Genomic DNA, 20704 nt, shown 5'->3' with positions numbered 1-20704 from the left:
TCCTCACACCTTCCCAAGGTGTATAAATATATGCATATGTTTCTACCTTACCTCATAAATTGATTGAGGTTCATACATGTGAGTGTATTACTTATCCCTGTGTTGTTTGAAATAAATGATTGTTTAAACAATATTACGCTATATACTCTTTTCTGTTTCCCTTGCCCTACTCCTCTGAGCGTCTGGAGAATCAAGGACCACTTTGGGAATACCATACTCTGGCGAGACACCAAGGCAACAACACCAAGGGCTTGGAAGTTTCAAAGCTGAACAGTACCATACACAAGTTCGCACGAAACAACGGAAAAATCTTCAACACCAAGCACCCATTCCTGAGAGGCACACACCACCGACCGGAAAAGAGCGAGCAGATATCTGGTAGACGTTCATACATTACCTCATACGATTGAGGTAATCTCCTGTAAGGGGACATCCACTCTCTACTTTGCAAATCTTTGATACTATATGTGACCACCGTACGAACTTAGCATATGAACTTTTAAACAAAGTGTAAATAGCTCTATATGTCTGTCTAATTGCTTTAAGGGGAAATTTGATATATCCCTCATTATTTGTATTGATAGCGCTGAATTACATTTGATCAAGACTCTCTTTTATACAATCATCTCGTCAGTGTTAGGGGTACACTGAATCATTTGTTCATGCTGCACAATACTTGTACTTTGTATATAAAGAATCATCAATAGTTCTGACCCAACCACATATTAAGGTACACAGTGGAACACAGACTGTCTAAACCTCTACTTATTATTGATAGTAGATTTTCAATTGAGCGCTGGTAACACTTCTTGATTTACTATATATATATATATATATATATATATATATATATATATATATATATATATATATATATATATATATATATACACACACATATATATCAATAATGATAATGTTGTAAGAAACAAAACAAATTGTTGTAAACTAGGGTTTGTACATGTATTTATACCTTAGACTTGCCCATCCCTAGAGTATTTATAGACAAATTCAGTTAGACTGATGTCAGCACTTCACCCAGCAGTTTACCTGCCCTTCCTTCAGGTCCAAGTAAAGCATATGAAAATGCTGAGCTACCTGTAAAAGGAAAACTCAATTGTACCAAAATATATTAAGCTAAATCCACTGTAATTTGCCCAGCGACCACAGGCATAACTTAGAGCTGTAATGCTAAAACTGGTTGCAAATGCCTTGGCAATCTTGTTCAGGTGGCTGGTATTTTTCTCAAAACATGTGCAATAATCTTAAAGATCTACCATAAATATAATCACAGAAATATATCCCTAAATCACAACAGAATTTTAGCAGCCTTGCAACAACAATAAAAAAAAATTATGGACATTATGAGTGTCACTTGCACCCAATAAGAACCCGCACTAGTGGTCCTGATCCTTGGGAAGTGGCAAATGCAGATTAGCAAGTATCACATTTCAGTTGTTTTATTCTATAAATGATAAAGATGTTAGCTTTGAAGCTTAAAAGTATTTGATATGTATATGTATTTATTAAGATAACAGATTTCCCCTTGTTATTATGGGCTACACTAGTTAGGCTTGCAAGGGGAGTTGCCCTTAAAGGGACAGTACACTGTAAAATTGTTTTTATATTAATGCATTTTCAATGACTTGTTAAACCAGCTGCAGAGTATAAAATGTATGATAAATTGCATTTTCAGGCTTATTTGTATATATGAAGTAGCTGGTTTTGTGCTTTTAAACCACAGCCTATTACAATGGGTTGAGCTTCAGGTAATATCAGATCTCATTATGTTATCACTTTGTATATGCACACTTGCTTCCTTATCTTATATTTGTCTGTAAACCAAAGCTCAATACTTAGAGAGAACAATGGAAAATTATCTTTTTATTACATAACTATCCTGCACCCCACTGTGAGTGTAATTTCTTCTGCTGGGTGTGTTTACTTAGACTATTCAATAGCTGAGACTCCAGTATAAAAACTTTCAGTATAAGTTGTGGAAAACAAAAGCTAAATCAGCTATTTCAAAAGCCAAAATAGGGGTAAAGGAGCTACTTGTAAACAATTTAATACACTCCAGTTGGTAAAATGGATCATTGGGAACAATTTTAATAGAACATTTTGGGGTGAACTGTCCCTTAAAGGCGAGTCTAAGTCTAAATTCATTGAGGCTCACTTCAACTATGTTTTTTTAACCAATTGCCAGTGAGCGCGTCTGCCATTAACATCTATAGTTGTGTTAAATCGTCCAATAAATATCTCACACAGCAAATGAGAAATGGGTTTTGTTTGTGTAATTGTTAAATATTGAAGTCTGATCTACAGAAGCGAACTTGTGAGTGACCATGGGCTTCCAGCGGTATTCTAAAGCATTCTCAAGACCAAAACTAAGCATGCAAGCGACTGGCTTGCCAAGGCCGAAAAGGTTGTCTCGTTTTTTGTTTTATTTTATTTTCTTTGGACACTTTTTAAAGTTATCATTTAAGAGCAGGTGGCTTTATAGAGTTTTTTTTTTCCTTTTGCTTTTCTTAGTTTTTTTAATGTTTTTAAAACATTTTCGTGAAGGCGGTATCCTTGACAGTAAAAGTGGTTCTTTGTTGTGGGACGTTAACAATTGCAAGATAGAAGCAGCTCCACTGATTTAAATGGAGCAGAGCTCACCACTTACTGCTGGGGGGGGGATGGCTGGTACAATTCTTTCACAATTTTGGAACAAAATTTGTGGTAATTTTTTTAAGCAAGATATTCGTTTCACAAAGAGCTTTAATGAATCTAGGCCATTGTCTTCTCTACTCTTCCTGTAAGCGTAAGAAAGTCCTGGAATGTTATGAATGTTTTTAATTGTTCATCTTTATACTGTGTTTAGCTATGACCTTTGCCCCCATACTTACTCAACTAGTTAACTCTTGCTTTGAAACCAAAGTTTTGGAATTTGGAAGTTCCCATTGATTAACTGATTGTTTCTGTAGTTTATTACTCTTTTGGCATTTTATTTTGCACTTGTTCACTTTGTAAAGCTTTTTGAAAACAAAATAAATAAACAAATGGTATATTTAAAATTCCCTCCCTGGTTTAGTTCTTTGGCTTTCTCACAACCCCCTTCTCCCATTATTTTCAAGACCTATCTTTCTACACTGTCCGGAAAAGTTATAAAAAAAACTCAAATTATGCTTACCTGATAATTTTCTTTTCTTCAGATGGAAAGAGTCCATAGCTGCGTTCATTACTTTTGGGAATTCAGAATCTGGCCACCAGGAGGAGGCAAAGACACCCCAACCAAAGGCTTAAATACCTCCCCCCACTTCCCTCATCCCCCAGTCATTCTGCCGAGGGAACAAGGAACAGTAGAACAAAATATCAGGGTGAAAAGGTGCCAGAAGAACAAAAATAACAGACGCCCAACAGAAAAATACGGGCGGGGAGCTGTGGACTCTTCCCATCTGAAGAAAAGAAAATTATCAGGTAAGCATAATTTAAGTTTTTCTTCATAAATGGAAAGAGTCCATAGCTGCATTCATTACTTTTGGGAAAACAATACCCAAGCTATAGAGGACACTGAATGCAAAAATGGGGGGGGGGGTACAAGAGGCGGCCCATTCTAAAGGGTACCAGGCCTGAAAACCCCTACCCAACAACATCCCACTTCGTCCGAAGCCGAGAACAACTTTGGAACACACCCCTTACTAAAGAAAGGGAACAAGCTACCGTATTCTTCCACAAAGAAGAAAAGACACGGAGAAAACATGAATGTTCTTGTAAAGCGTGGCTAATCCCTCTTAAGGGACTCAAGGCGCTGCTCATCTTATCAACCTCGAAAGGAGGAAGGCTGAGTAGACCTCGCCGGGGATCAAACTTGCAACCCTCGGTTTGCTACACTGCAGAGTAGCCACAGTGCATTAGTATGCTGAGCTAACTGTCCAGCTAGCATAAGGACCAAAAGAGACCCACCAGTCTCATAGAAACAAGGGGAGGCAATGCCCAGACCCCAGAAATACAAAAACCACAGGATAAGGCCGGGAGTCTGAAACAGAGATGATCTTCCCCTAACACAGTGCTACCGCACTCTAAAAAGCAACTGAAGATGAAGGTCCTCAAGTCGCAAAAAGGTAGCTCAGAATACCGAAATATTCAGAAACGAAACCTCGTGCAGCAAGCTCAGATAGGTCTGACGAACAACACCTAAAGCAAAAACACTGCTCGCTGCAGTCATGTAAAAATGACTCTGAAACTTAAATACTTGCAGGGCAAGCAGAAAGCAGCTGAAAATAGGATCCATCAGATTGCTAAGTATACACTAACCAGCGGATAACATGGCAGGCTATTTAAAAGCCGCCAGTCCTTCCCACAAACCTTGAACAGAAAGCAGAAACCACAAGAGGCTTACGATACCTCAAATGCTCAAAGGACGAATATAGCAGGGCAACAGATCTCACCGGACCAGCCCAAGCGATAAACATGACTGATAGAAGGGGGTACAGAAAGACCCCAACCACAAGCCCCCAGGAAATGGAAAGAAACAGGGGGGACTCACCCACCCAACAGAGCTTGGGTGCCAACCTAATCCGCTCCTCCAAAATAAGGCACTCCCAAGGAGAACCCCCTAGGACCTTGGACAGAGAAAAGTGCAATAGATCTGTAGGAAGACCTGTCACAGCTCTCTTAGACAGTCTCTACGTAGAGAGATCAAATTCCAACAGATGGAACAGAGCCCACGGAGCAGCAGATACTGCCCCTTACAGAAACAAGTCACCTCATACAACCTCCTACACACAGGGCAGGACCCTCCAGAGAGAGGAAACCCCAGCTCATAAGGAAGACAAACTATCCCCTCAAAAGGGAAGGGCACAGATAAGAACAGCGTACATGTTCACAAGACATGAAGCCATAGTATGATCAGAACATGGACCGAATGAAAAATTCATCCAGACACCACTGTTGACCCAACAGAGAAAAAACTCCCCATGAAGAGGAGCACACTTCTTCCGAAGGACAAGTTAGGCCTTAAAGTTTATAACTAGTACCCGAAGGTAAATGTGAACTCTGGCCTTCCAGCTTGCAAGCCCAATGAGCTAGCCCCTATGTCGCAACATAGGGTCCCTGAAAAAACTGGGTCGTCCCGAACCAGTCCACAGGATCATAAGTCTCCAGACATCCAAGAAGGATCCAAGACAAGAACCCGGGACCCAGAATCGTTCTAGAACGAACAACACCCCCAGGGAACAAAAGTTACCCCGTCTGAAGCAATCAGACACACAGGGGATGAGAACCGGGAAACCCGGAGAATGGGTACAGGACTTACTCTTAATTCCCAGCCCAAAGGGAAGAGAACACCCTTAGCCGGAGGTCAACACTCCCCCCAACAAGGTGCTAGGCCGCAACAAAGTCACGCAATTTCTCTAGAGCCCAAAGGCCCTAAGGGCAGGACAAAGGGAAATGAGAACGAGAACATAGTCACCTGAAAGAGAGTAGAAAGAAAGGCTAGTCTCCATAATCCTTTCAGATTAACGTTCCAGAGGACCACACCCAAGGGAGAAGAATGCAAAGCATCCCGAACCCAGGCAGAAAAACATCCCCTAAGCAAAAAGCTTGGAAAAAGAGACAACACCTCCTATATGGAGACGACTATCTCCCGAAGAAAGACAGAGCCTCACGGCCTTCACTTCCTAATTAGGCGGTCAAAGCCGCCAGAAAAAACGGACTAAGTCCAGAAAGTCTCGACCCAAAGGAAGAGAACCTCAAAAAGGAACAAGTCCTAAGAGGACATTTCCAAAGAGACCATGAAACGCAAAACCGTAAGAACGGCGGTATGAAGGATCTAAATCCTCCAAACCTCCAACCCACAACGGGAAGGAACACTCTAGTTCCCGGAAAAATAAGCAACGACTGAGCATATTGCTGCGAATCTCAATGGAGTCCCAGCCCACTAGCTTGAAAGGTGAATGAGGACTGACCCCATGCCCCTAAGCAACCACGGACCCTCAAGTCCTCTCAGAATGCTAGTTGAAGCTTGTAAAATAAAACAAGTAAACAACACAAATCATATTGTGATCACTAGGCGCCCTCACCGGACCAACCGGACATAAAAAGGCACCACGTGTCTGAACTAGGCCTCAAAGACAGAAGGATTTGTACCAAGTCAGGACCAGCCTGAAACCAAGGGCCCCAGCACTGTCAAGGCCACATAGAGACTCCCCTGAGATGGAGGGATAAAAAACAGTCAGACAGATGTTTGTAAACAGTGTGACCATAAAATCGCGAGTATCAATTCCAGAGAACAAAGTTCCCAAAGGAAACATCACACCACAACATGAGCTTTAGACCAAATAAAAATCATCCTCACCGGATGAAAATAAATGATAAGGCAACCCGTAGATTATCACCCAGGAAGAACGGACAGACCGACAGGACCAGCCCAACAGGGGTCCGAGACTTCCAAGCTCAGAACTGGAAAAGGATACACAAATAACAAAGACTATAAGAAGATTACTTCATCCCCTTATGTCTATGCATGCAAGCCAGTCGAAGATTAAGACTGAGAATCCCCAGACCCATTAAGAGTCGGATCCTCCAGCCATGCCAAAAACTTGCCGTAGTAGAACACAAAGGTGCGCCAGTCTATAACGAAAGGCGCAATATACCTCCGCCAGGACAAAAGAAAACACTCCCACGGAGGGCTGAACTGGACCAGGCGATCCCATACCTGACGAGCCCCGGTTAACAGAACGCGGACAATATTGTAAGCACACTACCGGGAGGTGCAGATGCGCTAGCGCCAAAGATATGGCCATGCGGAACCATGTCGTAACCTCCGGTGGGAACAGGCCACACTCTCTAGAAGGATAAGTAGCGTTTGGGTTACCTGCATGCATAGTAAGAGTTGGTGGTAGGGAACTCGTGAGAAATAGAATCCCCAGAGATGGATGGCTCAGTGGGCACCTAACTCCCCGATCCCGAGGAACAGAGCACTCAAAAACGGCATTCGGAACATAACTGATGGGCATGTATCACCCGGGCCAATTCATATTCTTTGCAAGAAGTAGAGTCTAAATCAGAGACATCCGTCTCCAAAAAATCAGAATCCTCCATAACTGGAGCACTGAATAAAAAATGGACCAATAAGAAAAATCTAAACAGCACCTTACACCCCAATGGCTGGTGCACTCACCACCTCCAGAGAACCAGACACCAGCGGACCAGGATTTCTCCCTCGCCACACAGTCAGGAAAGCGGAATTGAGGTCACAAGGTAAACCGTGCAGTCCATGCAAAAGTGCACCCAACTGTAAAGGCTGCGTCACTAGACATAGGCCGTTATGTTCCAAAATAGCCATGAGCCGGAGCAACACTACACAGTAGCAGACAGAATCACATAACAAACATGATTATAAACCCACCTGTTGAATAACCCTCCTCAGGAGATATTAACCCTTGATTCCTAGATATAAAAAGGAGCCTCACTGTGACCCTATGTTAAAGTTATCCCCAAAAGGTTGTAGCCCCTCTCGGATAAACAGTTGTAATTACAATACATCCATGATGAAAGTAAAATGAAACGATCTTACCGGAATCTTACACCGTGGAACACGAACACGGCCCTTCAAGTGTGTCAGATAGTAGCGTTGCTTCTGCCATGGACTTGAGAGAAAAAAGCAGGCAGCGAAACTCGTCAACGCTGATTGCTTGTGGAGCTGTTTATATGAGTCAGGATGGATTTGCAGAAAGACTCTCCCTGCATCTCCGGACTCTAACTTTCACCCATGCTCTCACTGAGAGGCTGACAGCACTACTTAAAACTCTAGTCCCATGCCAAAGAGTACTACCCTCCATATGAGACTATCGAAAACTTCTGACACTTCTCTGCCAACCTCCTGGGACGAAAGGCAAAGAATGACTGGGGGATGAGGGACGTGGGGTAGGTATTTAAGCCTTTGGCTGGGGTGTCTTTGCCTCCTCCTGGTGGCCAGGTTCTGAATTCCCAAAAGTAATAAATGCAGCTGTGGACTCTTTCCATTTATCAAGAAAATGGAAGGACAAACAAAAAAATGTGTTTGCAAAATAAGTGTTTTAAAAGCCTCTGAAAAACCCCTGGAATGTTGTTCATCTTACAGACTTAAATAAGCTTATATCAGCCAATCAATGTGCAGTAATTAGAAGGGAGGGTCAGGTTACACCTTTTTTCTATTACACTCCAGCCATTATTGGCTCAGATAAATTACAGGAAATGCAGACAAAATAATTCACATACTTAAACTGTTTTACTTATCTTTAATTATACAATTTGGACCAGATTACAAGTGGAGCAGTATTTAATGCCCCCACTCGCAAGCTTACTCCACTAGCAATAAGCTAAATTGGAACAGATGACATTCAATGTAGTGAAACATCTGCCCCCACTTATTAACTGAAGCTGAGGTCAAGGACTGTATAAGTCAGAAATTACCCTATATATTAAAGATTAATTGATTTTTTGTAGGATTTCTATGGTATCTTTTGGGTAGGGGCAGGGAAACTGCCTTGAGATTGTGTTTCTTCATTATTCTAATTCTGCTCCATTAAATGATGTGGCCAAATTTAAAGGACCATTAAATACTAATGATTAAACCCAGCTTTCACTACATCCTAGTGCTGACACATGTGCAGTAACTCTTCTTCAGATACCTGCAGGGAAATCTAGATTCTAAAATGGTGGCTGGTACAATTAGATGGAGATACATGAAATTAATTTAGTTACAAGAGCATTGTAATCAAAAACGGCACGTGCATGAGCAGCAGTTAAAGGGAAAGTCAACACTAAAATTGTTATATTAATATACTTTATAACATTCAAACCTCTAAATGTCTTCCTGTTTCTAAGACACTATAGACAGCCTCTTATCACATGCTTATTTATTTGCTTTTCACAACAGGAGACTGCTAGTTCAGTGGGCCATATAGATAACATTATGTACAACACAGATAAAATGCAAGTCAATAGATAATAAATAAAATGTCATGTCATCGGGGGCTGTCAAAAGAGGCTTAGATACAAGGTAATTACAGAGGTAAAAAGTGTATTATTATAACTGTGTTGGCTGTGCAAAACTGGGGAATGGGTAATAAAGGGATTATCTAGATTTTTAAGCAATACAAAATTTTATTTGATTGTCCCTTTAAAAAATGTTTACTAAAAGCTGTTAAAATCTAAAGTGAAATAATAAAGTAATATCGGATGTTCCTACATAATTTGAAGCTTACTACGGCAGCATCGGTTGTTTGGTTTTTCACTAACTGATTAGGAAAACTCCCAGTTCTATGGATGGAAAATGATTCGCATCTGAAAGCTTAATAAGGAAAATTTGGTTCATTCAGGAAAAAGAAACCAAAAACCAAAAAAAAAAAATTTCAAATTGTATTATATTTTTAAAATATGTATTTTAAATGAAAGAAAATTATAATTTACTACAATGTTCTTAAACAAGGGTAGGAAAACTACAGCCCAGGGACCAAATCAGTCCCGTTGCCCACAAGCCAAGGGAGGTTTTTACATTTTTAAATTATGGGGGAAAAAATCAAAAGAAAAACATAATTTATGCTTACCTGATAAATTCCTTTCTTCTGTAGTGTGATCAGTCCACGGGTCATCATTACTTCTGGGATATTAACTGCTCCCCTACAGGAAGTGCAAGAGGATTCACCCAGCAGAGCTGCATATAGCTCCTCCCCTCTACGTCACTCCCAGTCATTCGACCAAGGACCAACGAGAAAGGAAAAGCCAAGGGTGAAGTGGTGACTGGAGTATAAATTAAAAAATATTTACCTGCCTTAAAAACAGGGCGGGCCGTGGACTGATCACACTACAGAAGAAAGGAATTTATCAGGTAAGCATAAATTATGTTTTCTTCTGTTAAGTGTGATCAGTCCACGGGTCATCATTACTTCTGGGATACCAATACCAAAGCAAAAGTACACGGATGACGGGAGGGATAGGCAGACTCTTTATACAGAAGGAACCACTGCCTGAAGAACCTTTCTCCCAAAAATAGCCTCCGATGAAGCAAAGGTGTCAAATTTGTAAAATTTGGAAAAAGTATGAAGCGAAGACCAAGTTGCAGCCTTGCAAATCTGTTCAACAGAGGCCTCATTCTTGAAGGCCCAAGTGGAAGCCACAGCTCTAGTAGAATGAGCTGTAATTCTTTCAGGGGGCTGCTGTCCAGCAGTCTCATAAGCTAAACGAATTATGCTACGAAGCCAAAAAGAAAGAGAGGTAGCGGAAGCTTTTTGACCTCTCCTCTGCCCAGAGTAAATGACAAACAGAGAAGACGTTTGTCGGAATTCCTTAGTTGCCTGCAAGTAAAATTTTAGAGCCCGGACTACATCCAGGTTGTGCAGTAGACGTTCCTTCTTTGAAGAAGGATTTGGGCATAAAGAAGGAACAACAATCTCTTGATTGATATTCCTGTTAGTAACTACCTTAGGTAAGAACCCAGGTTTAGTACGCAGGACTACCTTATCCGAATGAAAAATCAAATAAGGAGAATCACAATGTAAGGCTGATAATTCAGAGACTCTTCGAGCCGAGGAAATAGCCATTAAAAATAGAACTTTCCAAGATAACAACTTTATATCAATGGAATGAAGGGGATCAAACGGAACGCCCTGTAAAACATTAAGAACAAGGTTTAAACTCCATGGTGGAGCAACAGTTTTAAACACAGGCTTAATCCTGGCCAAAGCCTGACAAAAAGCCTGGACGTCAGGAACTTCTGACAGACGTTTGTGTAACAGAATGGACAGAGCTGAGATCTGTCCCTTTAATGAACTAGCAGAAAAACCCTTTTCTAAACCTTCTTGTAGAAAAGACAATATCCTAGGAATCCTAACCTTACTCCAAGAGTAACCTTTGGATTCACACCAATGTAGGTATTTACGCCATATCTTATGGTAAATCTTTCTGGTAACAGGTTTCCTAGTCTGTATTAAGGTACTAATAACTGACTCAGAAAACCCACGTCTTGATAAAATTAAGCGTTCAATTTCCAAGCAGTCAGCTTCAGAGAAGTTAGATTTTGATGTTTGAAGGGACCCTGTATCAGAAGGTCCTGTTTCAGAGGTAGAGACCAAGGCGGACAGGATGACATGTCCACCAGGTCTGCATACCAAGTCCTGCGTGGCCACGCAGGTGCTATTAGAATCACTGATGCTCTCTCTTGTTTGATTCTGGCTATCAATCGAGGAAGCAACGGGAAGGGTGGAAACACGTAAGCCATCCTGAAGTCCCAAGGTGCTGTCAGAGCATCTATCAGGACTGCTCCTGGATCCCTGGATCTGGACCCGTAACGAGGAAGCTTGGCGTTCTGTCGAGACGCCATGAGATCTATCTCTGGTTTGCCCCAACGTCGAAGTATTTGGGCAAAGACCTCCGGATGAAGTTCCCACTCCCCCGGATGAAAAGTCTGACGACTTAAGAAATCCGCCTCCCAGTTCTCCACTCCCGGGATGTGGATTGCTGACAGGTGGCAAGAGTGAGACTCTGCCCAGCGAATTATCTTTGATACTTCCATCATAGCTAGGGAGCTTCTTGTCCCTCCCTGATGGTTGATGTAAGCTACAGTCGTGATGTTGTCCGACTGAAACCTGATGAACCCCCGAGTTGTCAACTGGGGCCAAGCCAGGAGGGCATTGAGAACTGCTCTCAATTCCAGAATGTTTATTGGCAGGAGACTCTCCTCCTGACTCCATAGTCCCTGAGCCTTCAGGGAATTCCAGACGGCACCCCAACCTAGAAGGCTGGCGTCTGTTGTTACAATTGTCCAGTCTGGTCTGCTGAATGGCATCCCCCTGGACAGGTGTGGCCGAGAAAGCCACCATAGAAGAGAATTTCTGGTCTCTTGATCCAGATTCAGAGAAGGGGATAAGTCTGAGTAATCCCCATTCCACTGACCTAGCATGCACAGTTGCAGTGGTCTGAGGTGTAAGCGTGCAAAGGGTACTATGTCCATTGCCGCTACCATTAAGCCGATTACCTCCATACATTGAGCCACTGACGGGTGTTGAATGGAATGAAGAGTGCGGCAAGCACTTTGAAGTCTTGATAGCCTGTCCTCTGTCAGGTAAATCTTCATTTCTACAGAATCTATAAGAGTCCCCAGGAAGGGAACTCTTGTGAGTGGAACGAGTGAACTTTTCTTTTCGTTCACCTTCCATCCATGTGACCTTAGAAATGCCAGCACTAACTCTGTATGAGATTTGGCAGTTTGAAAGCTTGAAGCTTGTATCAGAATGTCGTCTAGGTATGGAGCTACCGAGATTCCCCGCGGTCTTAGTACCGCCAGAAGAGCACCCAGAACCTTTGTGAAGATTCTTGGCGCTGTAGCCAATCCGAATGGAAGAGCCACAAACTGGTAATGCCTGTCTAGGAAGGCAAACCTTAGGTACCGGTAATGATCTTTGTGAATCGGTATGTGCAGGTAAGCATCTTTTAAATCTACAGTGGTCATGTACTGACCCTCTTGGATCATAGGTAAAATTGTCCGAATAGTCTCCATCTTGAACGATGGAACTCTTAGGAATTTGTTTAGGATCTTTAAGTCCAGGATTGGTCTGAAAGTTCCCTCTTTTTTGGGAACCACAAACAGATTTGAGTAAAACCCCTGTCCCTGTTCCGATCGTGGAACTGGATGGATTACTCCCATTAACAAGAGCTCTTGTACGCAGCGTAGAAAAGCCTCTTTCTTTGTCTGGATTGTTGACAATCTTGACAGATGAAATCTCTCTCTTGGAGGAGAGTATTTGAAGTCCAGAAGGTATCCCTGAGATATTATCTCTAGCGCCCAGGGATCCTGAACATCTCTTGCCCAAGCCTGGGCGAAGAGAGAAAGTCTGCCCCCCACTAGATCCGATCCCGGATCGGGGGCCCTCAATTCATGCTGTTTTGGGGGCAGCAGCAGGTTTCCTAGTCTGCTTGCCCTTGTTCCAGGACTGGTTAGGTTTCCAGCCTTGTCTGTAGCGAGCAACAGCTCCTTCCTGTTTTGGTGCAGAGGAAGTTGATGCTGCTCCTGCTTTGAAATTACGAAAGGAACGAAAACTAGACTGTCTAGTCTTGGCTTTGGCTTTGTCCTGAGGCAGGGCATGGCCTTTACCTCCTGTAATGTCAGCGATAATCTCTTTCAACCCGGGCCCGAATAAGGTCTGCCCTTTGAAAGGTATATTAAGCAATTTAGACTTAGAAGTAACATCAGCTGACCAGGATTTTAGCCACAGCGCCCTGCGTGCCTGAATGGCGAATCCTGAATTCTTCGCCGTAAGTTTAGTAAGATGTACTACGGCCTCCGAAATGAATGAATTAGCTAGTTTAAGGACTCTAAGCCTGTCCGTAATGTCGTCCAGAGTAGCTGAACCAATGTTCTCTTCCAGAGACTCAATCCAGAATGCCGCTGCAGCCGTGATCGGCGCAATGCATGCAAGGGGTTGCAATATAAAACCTTGTTGAACAAACATTTTCTTAAGGTAACCCTCTAACTTTTTATCCATTGGATCTGAAAAAGCACAGCTATCCTCCACCGGGATAGTGGTACGCTTAGCTAAAGTAGAAACTGCTCCCTCCACCTTAGGGACCGTTTGCCATAAGTCCCTTGTGGTGGCGTCTATTGGAAACATTTTTCTAAATATCGGAGGGGGTGAGAACGGCACACCGGGTCTATCCCACTCCTTAGTAACAATTTCAGTAAGTCTCTTAGGTATAGGAAAAACCTCAGTACTCGTCGGTACCGCAAAATATTTATCCAACCTACACATTTTCTCTGGTATTGCAACTGTGTTACAATCATTCAGAGCCGCTAACACCTCCCCTAGTAATACACGGAGGTTTTCCAGTTTAAATTTAAAATTTGAAATATCTGAATCCAGTCTGTTTGGATCAGAACCGTCACCCACAGAATGAAGTTCTCCGTCCTCATGTTCTGCCACCTGTGACGCAGTGTCTGACATGGCCCTAATATTATCAGCGCACTCTGTTCTCACCCCAGAGTGATCACGCTTACCTTTTAGTTCTGGTAATTTAGCCAAAACTTCAGTCATAACAGTAGCCATATCCTGTAATGTGATTTGTAATGGCCGCCCAGCTGTACTCGGCGCTACAATATCACGCACCTCCCTCTGAGCGGGAGATGTAGGTACTGACACGTGAGGCGAGTTAGTCGGCATAACTCTCCCCTCGTTGTTTGGTGAAATTTGTTCAATTTGTACAGATTGATTTTTATTTAAAGTAGCATCAATACAGTTAGTACATAAATTTCTATTGGGCTCCACTTTGGCATTGCAACAAATGACACAGGTATCATCTTCTGAATCAGACATGTTTAACACACTAGCAAATAAACTTGCAACTTGGAAATACAATTCAAATAGAATAATATTAAAACGTACTGTGCCTTTAAGAAGCACAGAAGATCTATGACAGTTAAAAATTAATAAATTGAAACAGTTATAGCCTCAATCCTTGTAAACAACACAACTTTAGCAAAGGTTTAATCCCATTAGCAAAGATAACAAATTCTGAAAGCAGGAAACAAATTACAGAATAAACGTTTTTTATCTCAGACAAACTATAATTCTCACAGCTCTGCTGAGAGATATTACCTCCCTCAAAATAAGTTTTGAAGACCCCTGAGCTCTGTAGAGATGAACCAGATCATGCAGGGAATACAATGAGTTGCTGACTGAAATATTTGATGCATAGTAAAACACAGCAGTGAGGGAGAACAGAAACTGACAGAAAAAACAGATTTAAGCAACTGCCAAGTGGAAAAATGGTGCCCAAACATTTATTCACTCAGTACCTCAGCAAATGAAAACGATTTTACATTCCAGCAAAAATGTTAAACATAATCTCTAGTTATTAAACAGCTTTATGTCTTTCTTACAGTGTAATTCTAGTGAAGTACCATTCCCCAGAATACTGAAGTGTAAAGTATACATACATGACATTATATCGGTATGGCAGGATTTTCTCATCAATTCCATTGTCAGAAAATAAAAACTGCTACATACCTCTATGCAGATTCATCTGCCCGCTGTCCCCTGATCTGAAGTTTACCTCACTCCTCAGATGGCCGAGAACAGCAATATGATCTTAACTACTCCGGCTAAAATCATAGCAAAACTCTGGTAGATTCTTCCTCAAACTCTGCCAGAGAGGTAATAACACACTCCGGTGCTATTTTAAAATAACAAACTTTTGATTGAAGATATAAAACTAAGTATAATCACCATAGTCCTCTCACACGACCTATCTAGTTGCTGGGTGCAAGAGAATGACTGGGAGTGACGTAGAGGGGAGGAGCTATATGCAGCTCTGCTGGGTGAATCCTCTTGCACTTCCTGTAGGGGAGCAGTTAATATCCCAGAAGTAATGATGACCCGTGGACTGATCACACTTAACAGAAGAAAAGAAAATTTTATGAACCATGAAATTAAAATAAAATGTGTCCACCCTTTACCCAAACTGTTTCTAGTGCACTCAGATACAGAAATGCACATACACATGCATACATACAAAACCACTAAAGAATACCAAGATTATAATTTCAAACTTTCCTCTTACTGACTGCTCCTTAAGCACAGAAACCTTTTGGCAACAGCTTATATAAGGGAATTCACTGAACGTCTGCCAACAGCCCAGATGAACTCTGTGTTGGCCAAAAATAAGTCTCTCTCTCTCAGAGGGTAAATATAAATCACAGTTAAGACTATGGTGGCTCCAATATTAAAATGTGGTGTTCTACCTTGGCAGCAGCAGTAACTGCAGCGGTGGCTGCAACATTAAGACCTCTCTTGCCAAAATGGACCAGGGCATCATAGCTGCGATCTTTTGCCTGGATCAGACACTCGTCAATGTCCTAAAACAAAATACAAAGAAAATTATTTACTAAATGTAAATATATATATTGAAATCATTGTGACATAGGTCTTGCTGAAAAATACAGTTTACTGTTAAAAATAAAATCCAACTTACTTTTTCCTTTGAAGACAATGTGGGGTGCACAAATTTCCGATAAAGAAGACTTGACCCTTTCGTATATGGAGATAGCAGCCAAGCAACAAAAGCTATTTTAAGTTCATAATAGAAAGGAAACCTTAAATACAAAAATACAAAAGATTAATTGAGCATTCTGTAATCAAGTATACAATAAAAAGACAATACAATTTTAAATGAGCAGTAGAATTTTGAATGAACAGTACACTGTCAGAAAAAGGGTACAGTTGGGGTCCGTTTGCGAACACTTAGGGTTTCAACTGCTGTGGTTGTACCCTCAATGGATCATAATTACACCTTAAAGTGAAGGTCAATTTTTGCATATTGCAATACACCATTGTAAACCTTAATATACAAATATTACAGTCGCTAAGTTTATATTTATATAAAACTCTTCTTTTTCAAACAAAATATATTTATAAAATACCTCCGTTATTCTATTCGCTCCGCCCCTACCACACTTCCTTATTTATCTGTTGTTGTGACGTCGCTGTAGTTCCTACAAGCAGACTACGCTCGTGCACAACAGTATCTTCTAAATGCGCATGCGTATTGTACACTCAGTAGCGCAGAACAGTAGCTCAGTAGCGCAGTTTTTTTAACGCATGCGCAGAACGTTGTAGTGACGCGAGAGAAAAGGGGCTGGACGCCACGGGGTTAGACGATATATTGGATACCAGAAATGTCAATCAATAACGGGAGTATGGCGGGCGGTTAATACGATGAAAACGGAGATGAATTAAAAGGTGAAAAATAATAATGATAACAATATTTATAAATAAATTGATGAATGAACATAATACTTAATTTTAGTCAGCTATTGAAAAATGTTAAGCAATGCGCCAGACTTGACCTTCACTTTAAGGAACTAATATGTTCCATTTAGGGGTAAATAAGGTACAAATATGTTTCCAACTGTCAAAGGGTCCATGTCTGTACCATTTAACCCCCCCAAAAAAAGGTACAATCACTTGTGTGACTAAAAGGTTGAGGGGGATGGGTGGTTCATTTGTGCACCTCACTTATTCAATGAATACTGTCACATAAATGGCAGTCAGCAAAAATGAATTCAACATACAGGTTGTGCAGAACAATAATTAATGTTTAATGGTTGTTGGTAATATGCAAGAAGTGGCAAGGCAACAAAAAATACTTAACAACCCATATCTTCAATGACACTGTGTTGCTGGTTCGAAATAGCACACAAGCACTTAAAGTGAATCTAAATTTTCCAAATGAAAGCCCTGTTTTTAATAGTATTTTTAAAAACAGGTCTTTCATTCGTGAAAATTTACATTTACTTTAACATTTTAATGTTTATATTTAGAGCATCAAGATGATAAATCTTAAACATAAAGCAAATATATAAATTCTATAAAATAAACAAGAGCTGTTTAAGAACCTGTTATTAAAAAAATAAAATTTTAACTGTTCCCCAGTCACATACATGAACATTGTGTAACACACCATAGCGTCATCTATTGGTTGAAAGTTCCTTGACGTGTAACACAGCTCCATCTATTGGTAGAAGGTTCATCACCAAAATGTGCACTGGGGAAATAGACTAATTTGCATATATTTTGCATAGACTGACAATTCAATGTATGAAACATAGAAACATAGATATTGACGGCAGATAAGAGCCATAGGCCCAGCAAGTCTGCCCGATATTACCTAACAGTATAAACTTATTTAGTTTGTAGGATAGCCTTATGCTTGTCCCATGCATTTTTAAAGTCCCCCACAGTGTTTGTTGCTACTACCTCTTGAGGAAGTTTATTCCATAAAGCAATCACTCTTTCTGTAAGGAAGTGCTTCCTCAAATTACTCCTGAATCTACTACCCTTTAGCTTGAGCTCATGACCCCTTGTTCTTGAATTTTCCATTTTATGTAAAATACCCACAGCCTCAGTTTTACTAAACCCTTTAATGTACTTGAAAGTTGCTATCAAATCACCTCTTTCCCTTCTCTCCTCTAAGCTATAGAAGGGTAAAGAGGTTATATGATAGCAACTTTCAAGTACATTAAAGGGTTTAGTAAAACTGAGGCTGTGGGTATTTTACATAAAATGGAAAATTCAAGAACAAGGGGTCATGAGCTCAAGCTAAAGGGTAGTAGATTCAGGAGTAATTTGTGGAAGCACTTCCTTACAGAAAAATTGATTGATTTATGGAATAAACTTCCTCAAGAGGTTGCGAGTTTTATCGTTAATCCCCCTTCCTTTTGTTAGAGTTATATTTTATTATTATTATGTTGTTTTTTTATATGTTTTCTATTCATTTATGTTTTATGTGGCGTGTCACCATATGTGGGGTGTTGTTAGAGTCTAGTAAAGTGTGAAATAAAGCATGCTGAGTAGATTTTTTTTCTGACATATTTCAAAATTGATTTCAATTGGTCATTCCCCTGAATCATGTTACAGCTATCAGCCAATGACAGACTTATATGTATACACTGAACTTTTGCACATGCTCAGTAGAAGCTGGTGCTTTAGAAAGTGCACATATAAAAAGACTGTTCACAATTTCATAATGAAAGCAAATTGAAAAGTGTCTTAAAACTGTGTGCTCTATCTGAATCATGAAAGGTTAATTCTGACATTAGTGTCCCTTTAATGGTAGTGAAATTGTCAATAGAAAGATGCTAGAAAGATCAAAGCAATTTACTGATATAATCTCCTATATAAAATCTATGGAAGAGTTTGTTTACCAGTATAGAGGTCAATCTGCAATATATTGTGAAATGTGGGGATCATTGTATACCATGCATATTAAAGGTTAATATTAGACTGATACATATTCTAGGGGAGCTGCTATACAAGGGGTGGTGAACGTTGAGATTACTAGGAGTTTTTTTTCTTTTTTGCCCTTCTTCCTATACCTTTCACAGCCCCCCTTTTTTTTTGGCAACGGCGTCTTTATTTTTATGTTTAAATATTTTTTATAATGCTTTTTCACAACATGAATGCAATAGAAAATAAACTGTTACAGAAAGTAAATGAGTTAAAGCCCCTTCAGATAGGGGTTAGTTGGTATTATAAGCTCATACAAGAATCTCTTGGCATGACAAAGGGAAAAAAAAAAGAAAAAAAGGGAAGAGTATTGGCTTGAAGTAACAAAAAACAAAATGAAAACAAAAAGGCAAGATAAGATATAAAAAAATAACAAAAATAGGGGAGGAAAAGCAAACTTTATACCCACACATATGTTGTATATATCAATTTCATATATCAAAAATGACGAAACGTCTTAAGAGTTGCTTTAGATACGCCACATGGCCATTCTCAAACCTTCACATTGTTATTATTATACACAGGTGCTACTAAGTTCCCAACATACAAATCTAGCATCTTTATTGTATAGCATTTAAGTGTTGTTTGTGTTATTCAGGATCCAATGGAACCACACTTTCTCGAATGACTCTCCAGTGTTCATGATCCATGAGGCAGATTCGTACATTCTAAATGTGTTATTTATCTTATTTCTCACCTCCATCCATGATGGTACCCCCGTTTTCCAGTGGTATGCTATTGCTGTTCTAGTGATGGTGCACAGTATTCTAATAAAAGTATTCATTTCTTTGTTATATTTTTTGTCACCTGTGCGTAGCAAAGCTTGAGAAATAATGAGCTCTATCTCCTCCTCTAGGATCGAGCTAAGTAAGGTGGAGAGGGAGTGCCAGATCTGTTTTACCCCTTCACAGTCCCACCACATATGTTTGAAGGTGCCTAAGTTTCCACATCCTCTGTAACATAGGTTTGATGCGGTTTGTGACATATGGGAGGTAATGTTTGGTGTGAGATACCAGCAAAATGCAATTTTAAGGGTATTTTCACGTAAATCTGCACTGATCAACCCTTTTCCAATTGAGCTAAATATATTCTCCCATGTATGTTTGTCATAAGTGATGAAAATGTCATCTTCCCACTTAAGCATCAGGGTTGTCTTGGGGTTCACAGCCCCCTTTTTTCTTTTTCTTTCCTCTTCATTCCAGAGAGTGCTGTATTCTTAAAGAGACATGAAACCCAAAAATGTTCTTTCAGGATTCAGATAGAGCAGGCAACTTTAAACAAGTTTCCAATTTACTTTTATGATCTAATTTACTATTCTTTTGGTATCTTTTGCTGAAGGAGCAGCAATGCACTACTGGGAGCTAGCTGAACACATAAAGTAAGCCAATGACAAGAGACAAATATGTGCAGGCACCAATCAGCAGCTAGCTCCCAGTAGTGCATTGCTGCCCCCTGAGCCTACCTATGTGTTGTTTTCAACAAAGGATAGCAAGAGAACAAAGCCAAATCGAAAACATAAGTACAATGGAAAGTTGTTTTAAATTGCAAGCTCTATCTGAATCATAAAAGAAAAGTGTGGGGTTTCATATCCCTTGAATACTTTGCAAGTACCTTACTATTTCCAATCTACTGCATAGACTGCAGAGTTCCTTACATTTCTTGTTACTTAGCGCTGCATTTATCAAGCTGCATATGCAGTTTTGGAGGCTTATTCATGTGAGCCTGCAGCCGAGGTCATAGCACTGCAACTTCTGAACCTGTACGCCAGCTCTTAGCCGGAGGATTAAAATCACTCCGGACATGTGATTGACAGCCCCTAATCGCGTGCCATTGGGCTAGCATGAGAAGACGCTTGTGCAATGTTAAATGTGGGCCGCATATTGCTGACCACTTTTTGCGTT

General features: G+C 40.5%; 1 protein-coding gene across 4 annotated transcripts in view; it reads right to left on the bottom strand.

The window, feature by feature from the left end:
- Positions 1-20704, bottom strand: part of REEP1 (receptor accessory protein 1) — a 324551-nt gene that overhangs the window by 120411 nt on the left and 183436 nt on the right. For all 4 annotated transcript variants that reach the window (XM_053704258.1, XM_053704259.1, XM_053704261.1 and 1 more), the window contains exons 4-5: positions 15991-16111; positions 15761-15874 (exon numbers count right to left, since the gene is read on the bottom strand). In XM_053704258.1, coding sequence (XP_053560233.1) covers positions 15761-15874; positions 15991-16111 — 235 coding nt within the window. The remainder of the gene's footprint in view (positions 1-15760; positions 15875-15990; positions 16112-20704) is intronic.

Source organism: Bombina bombina, chromosome 2 (genome assembly GCF_027579735.1).
Source record: "Bombina bombina isolate aBomBom1 chromosome 2, aBomBom1.pri, whole genome shotgun sequence".
NCBI classification, from domain to species: domain Eukaryota; kingdom Metazoa; phylum Chordata; class Amphibia; order Anura; family Bombinatoridae; genus Bombina; species Bombina bombina.
The sequence above is the reverse complement of the archived record's forward strand: the minus strand, read 5'-3'. Positions and strand labels throughout refer to the sequence as shown.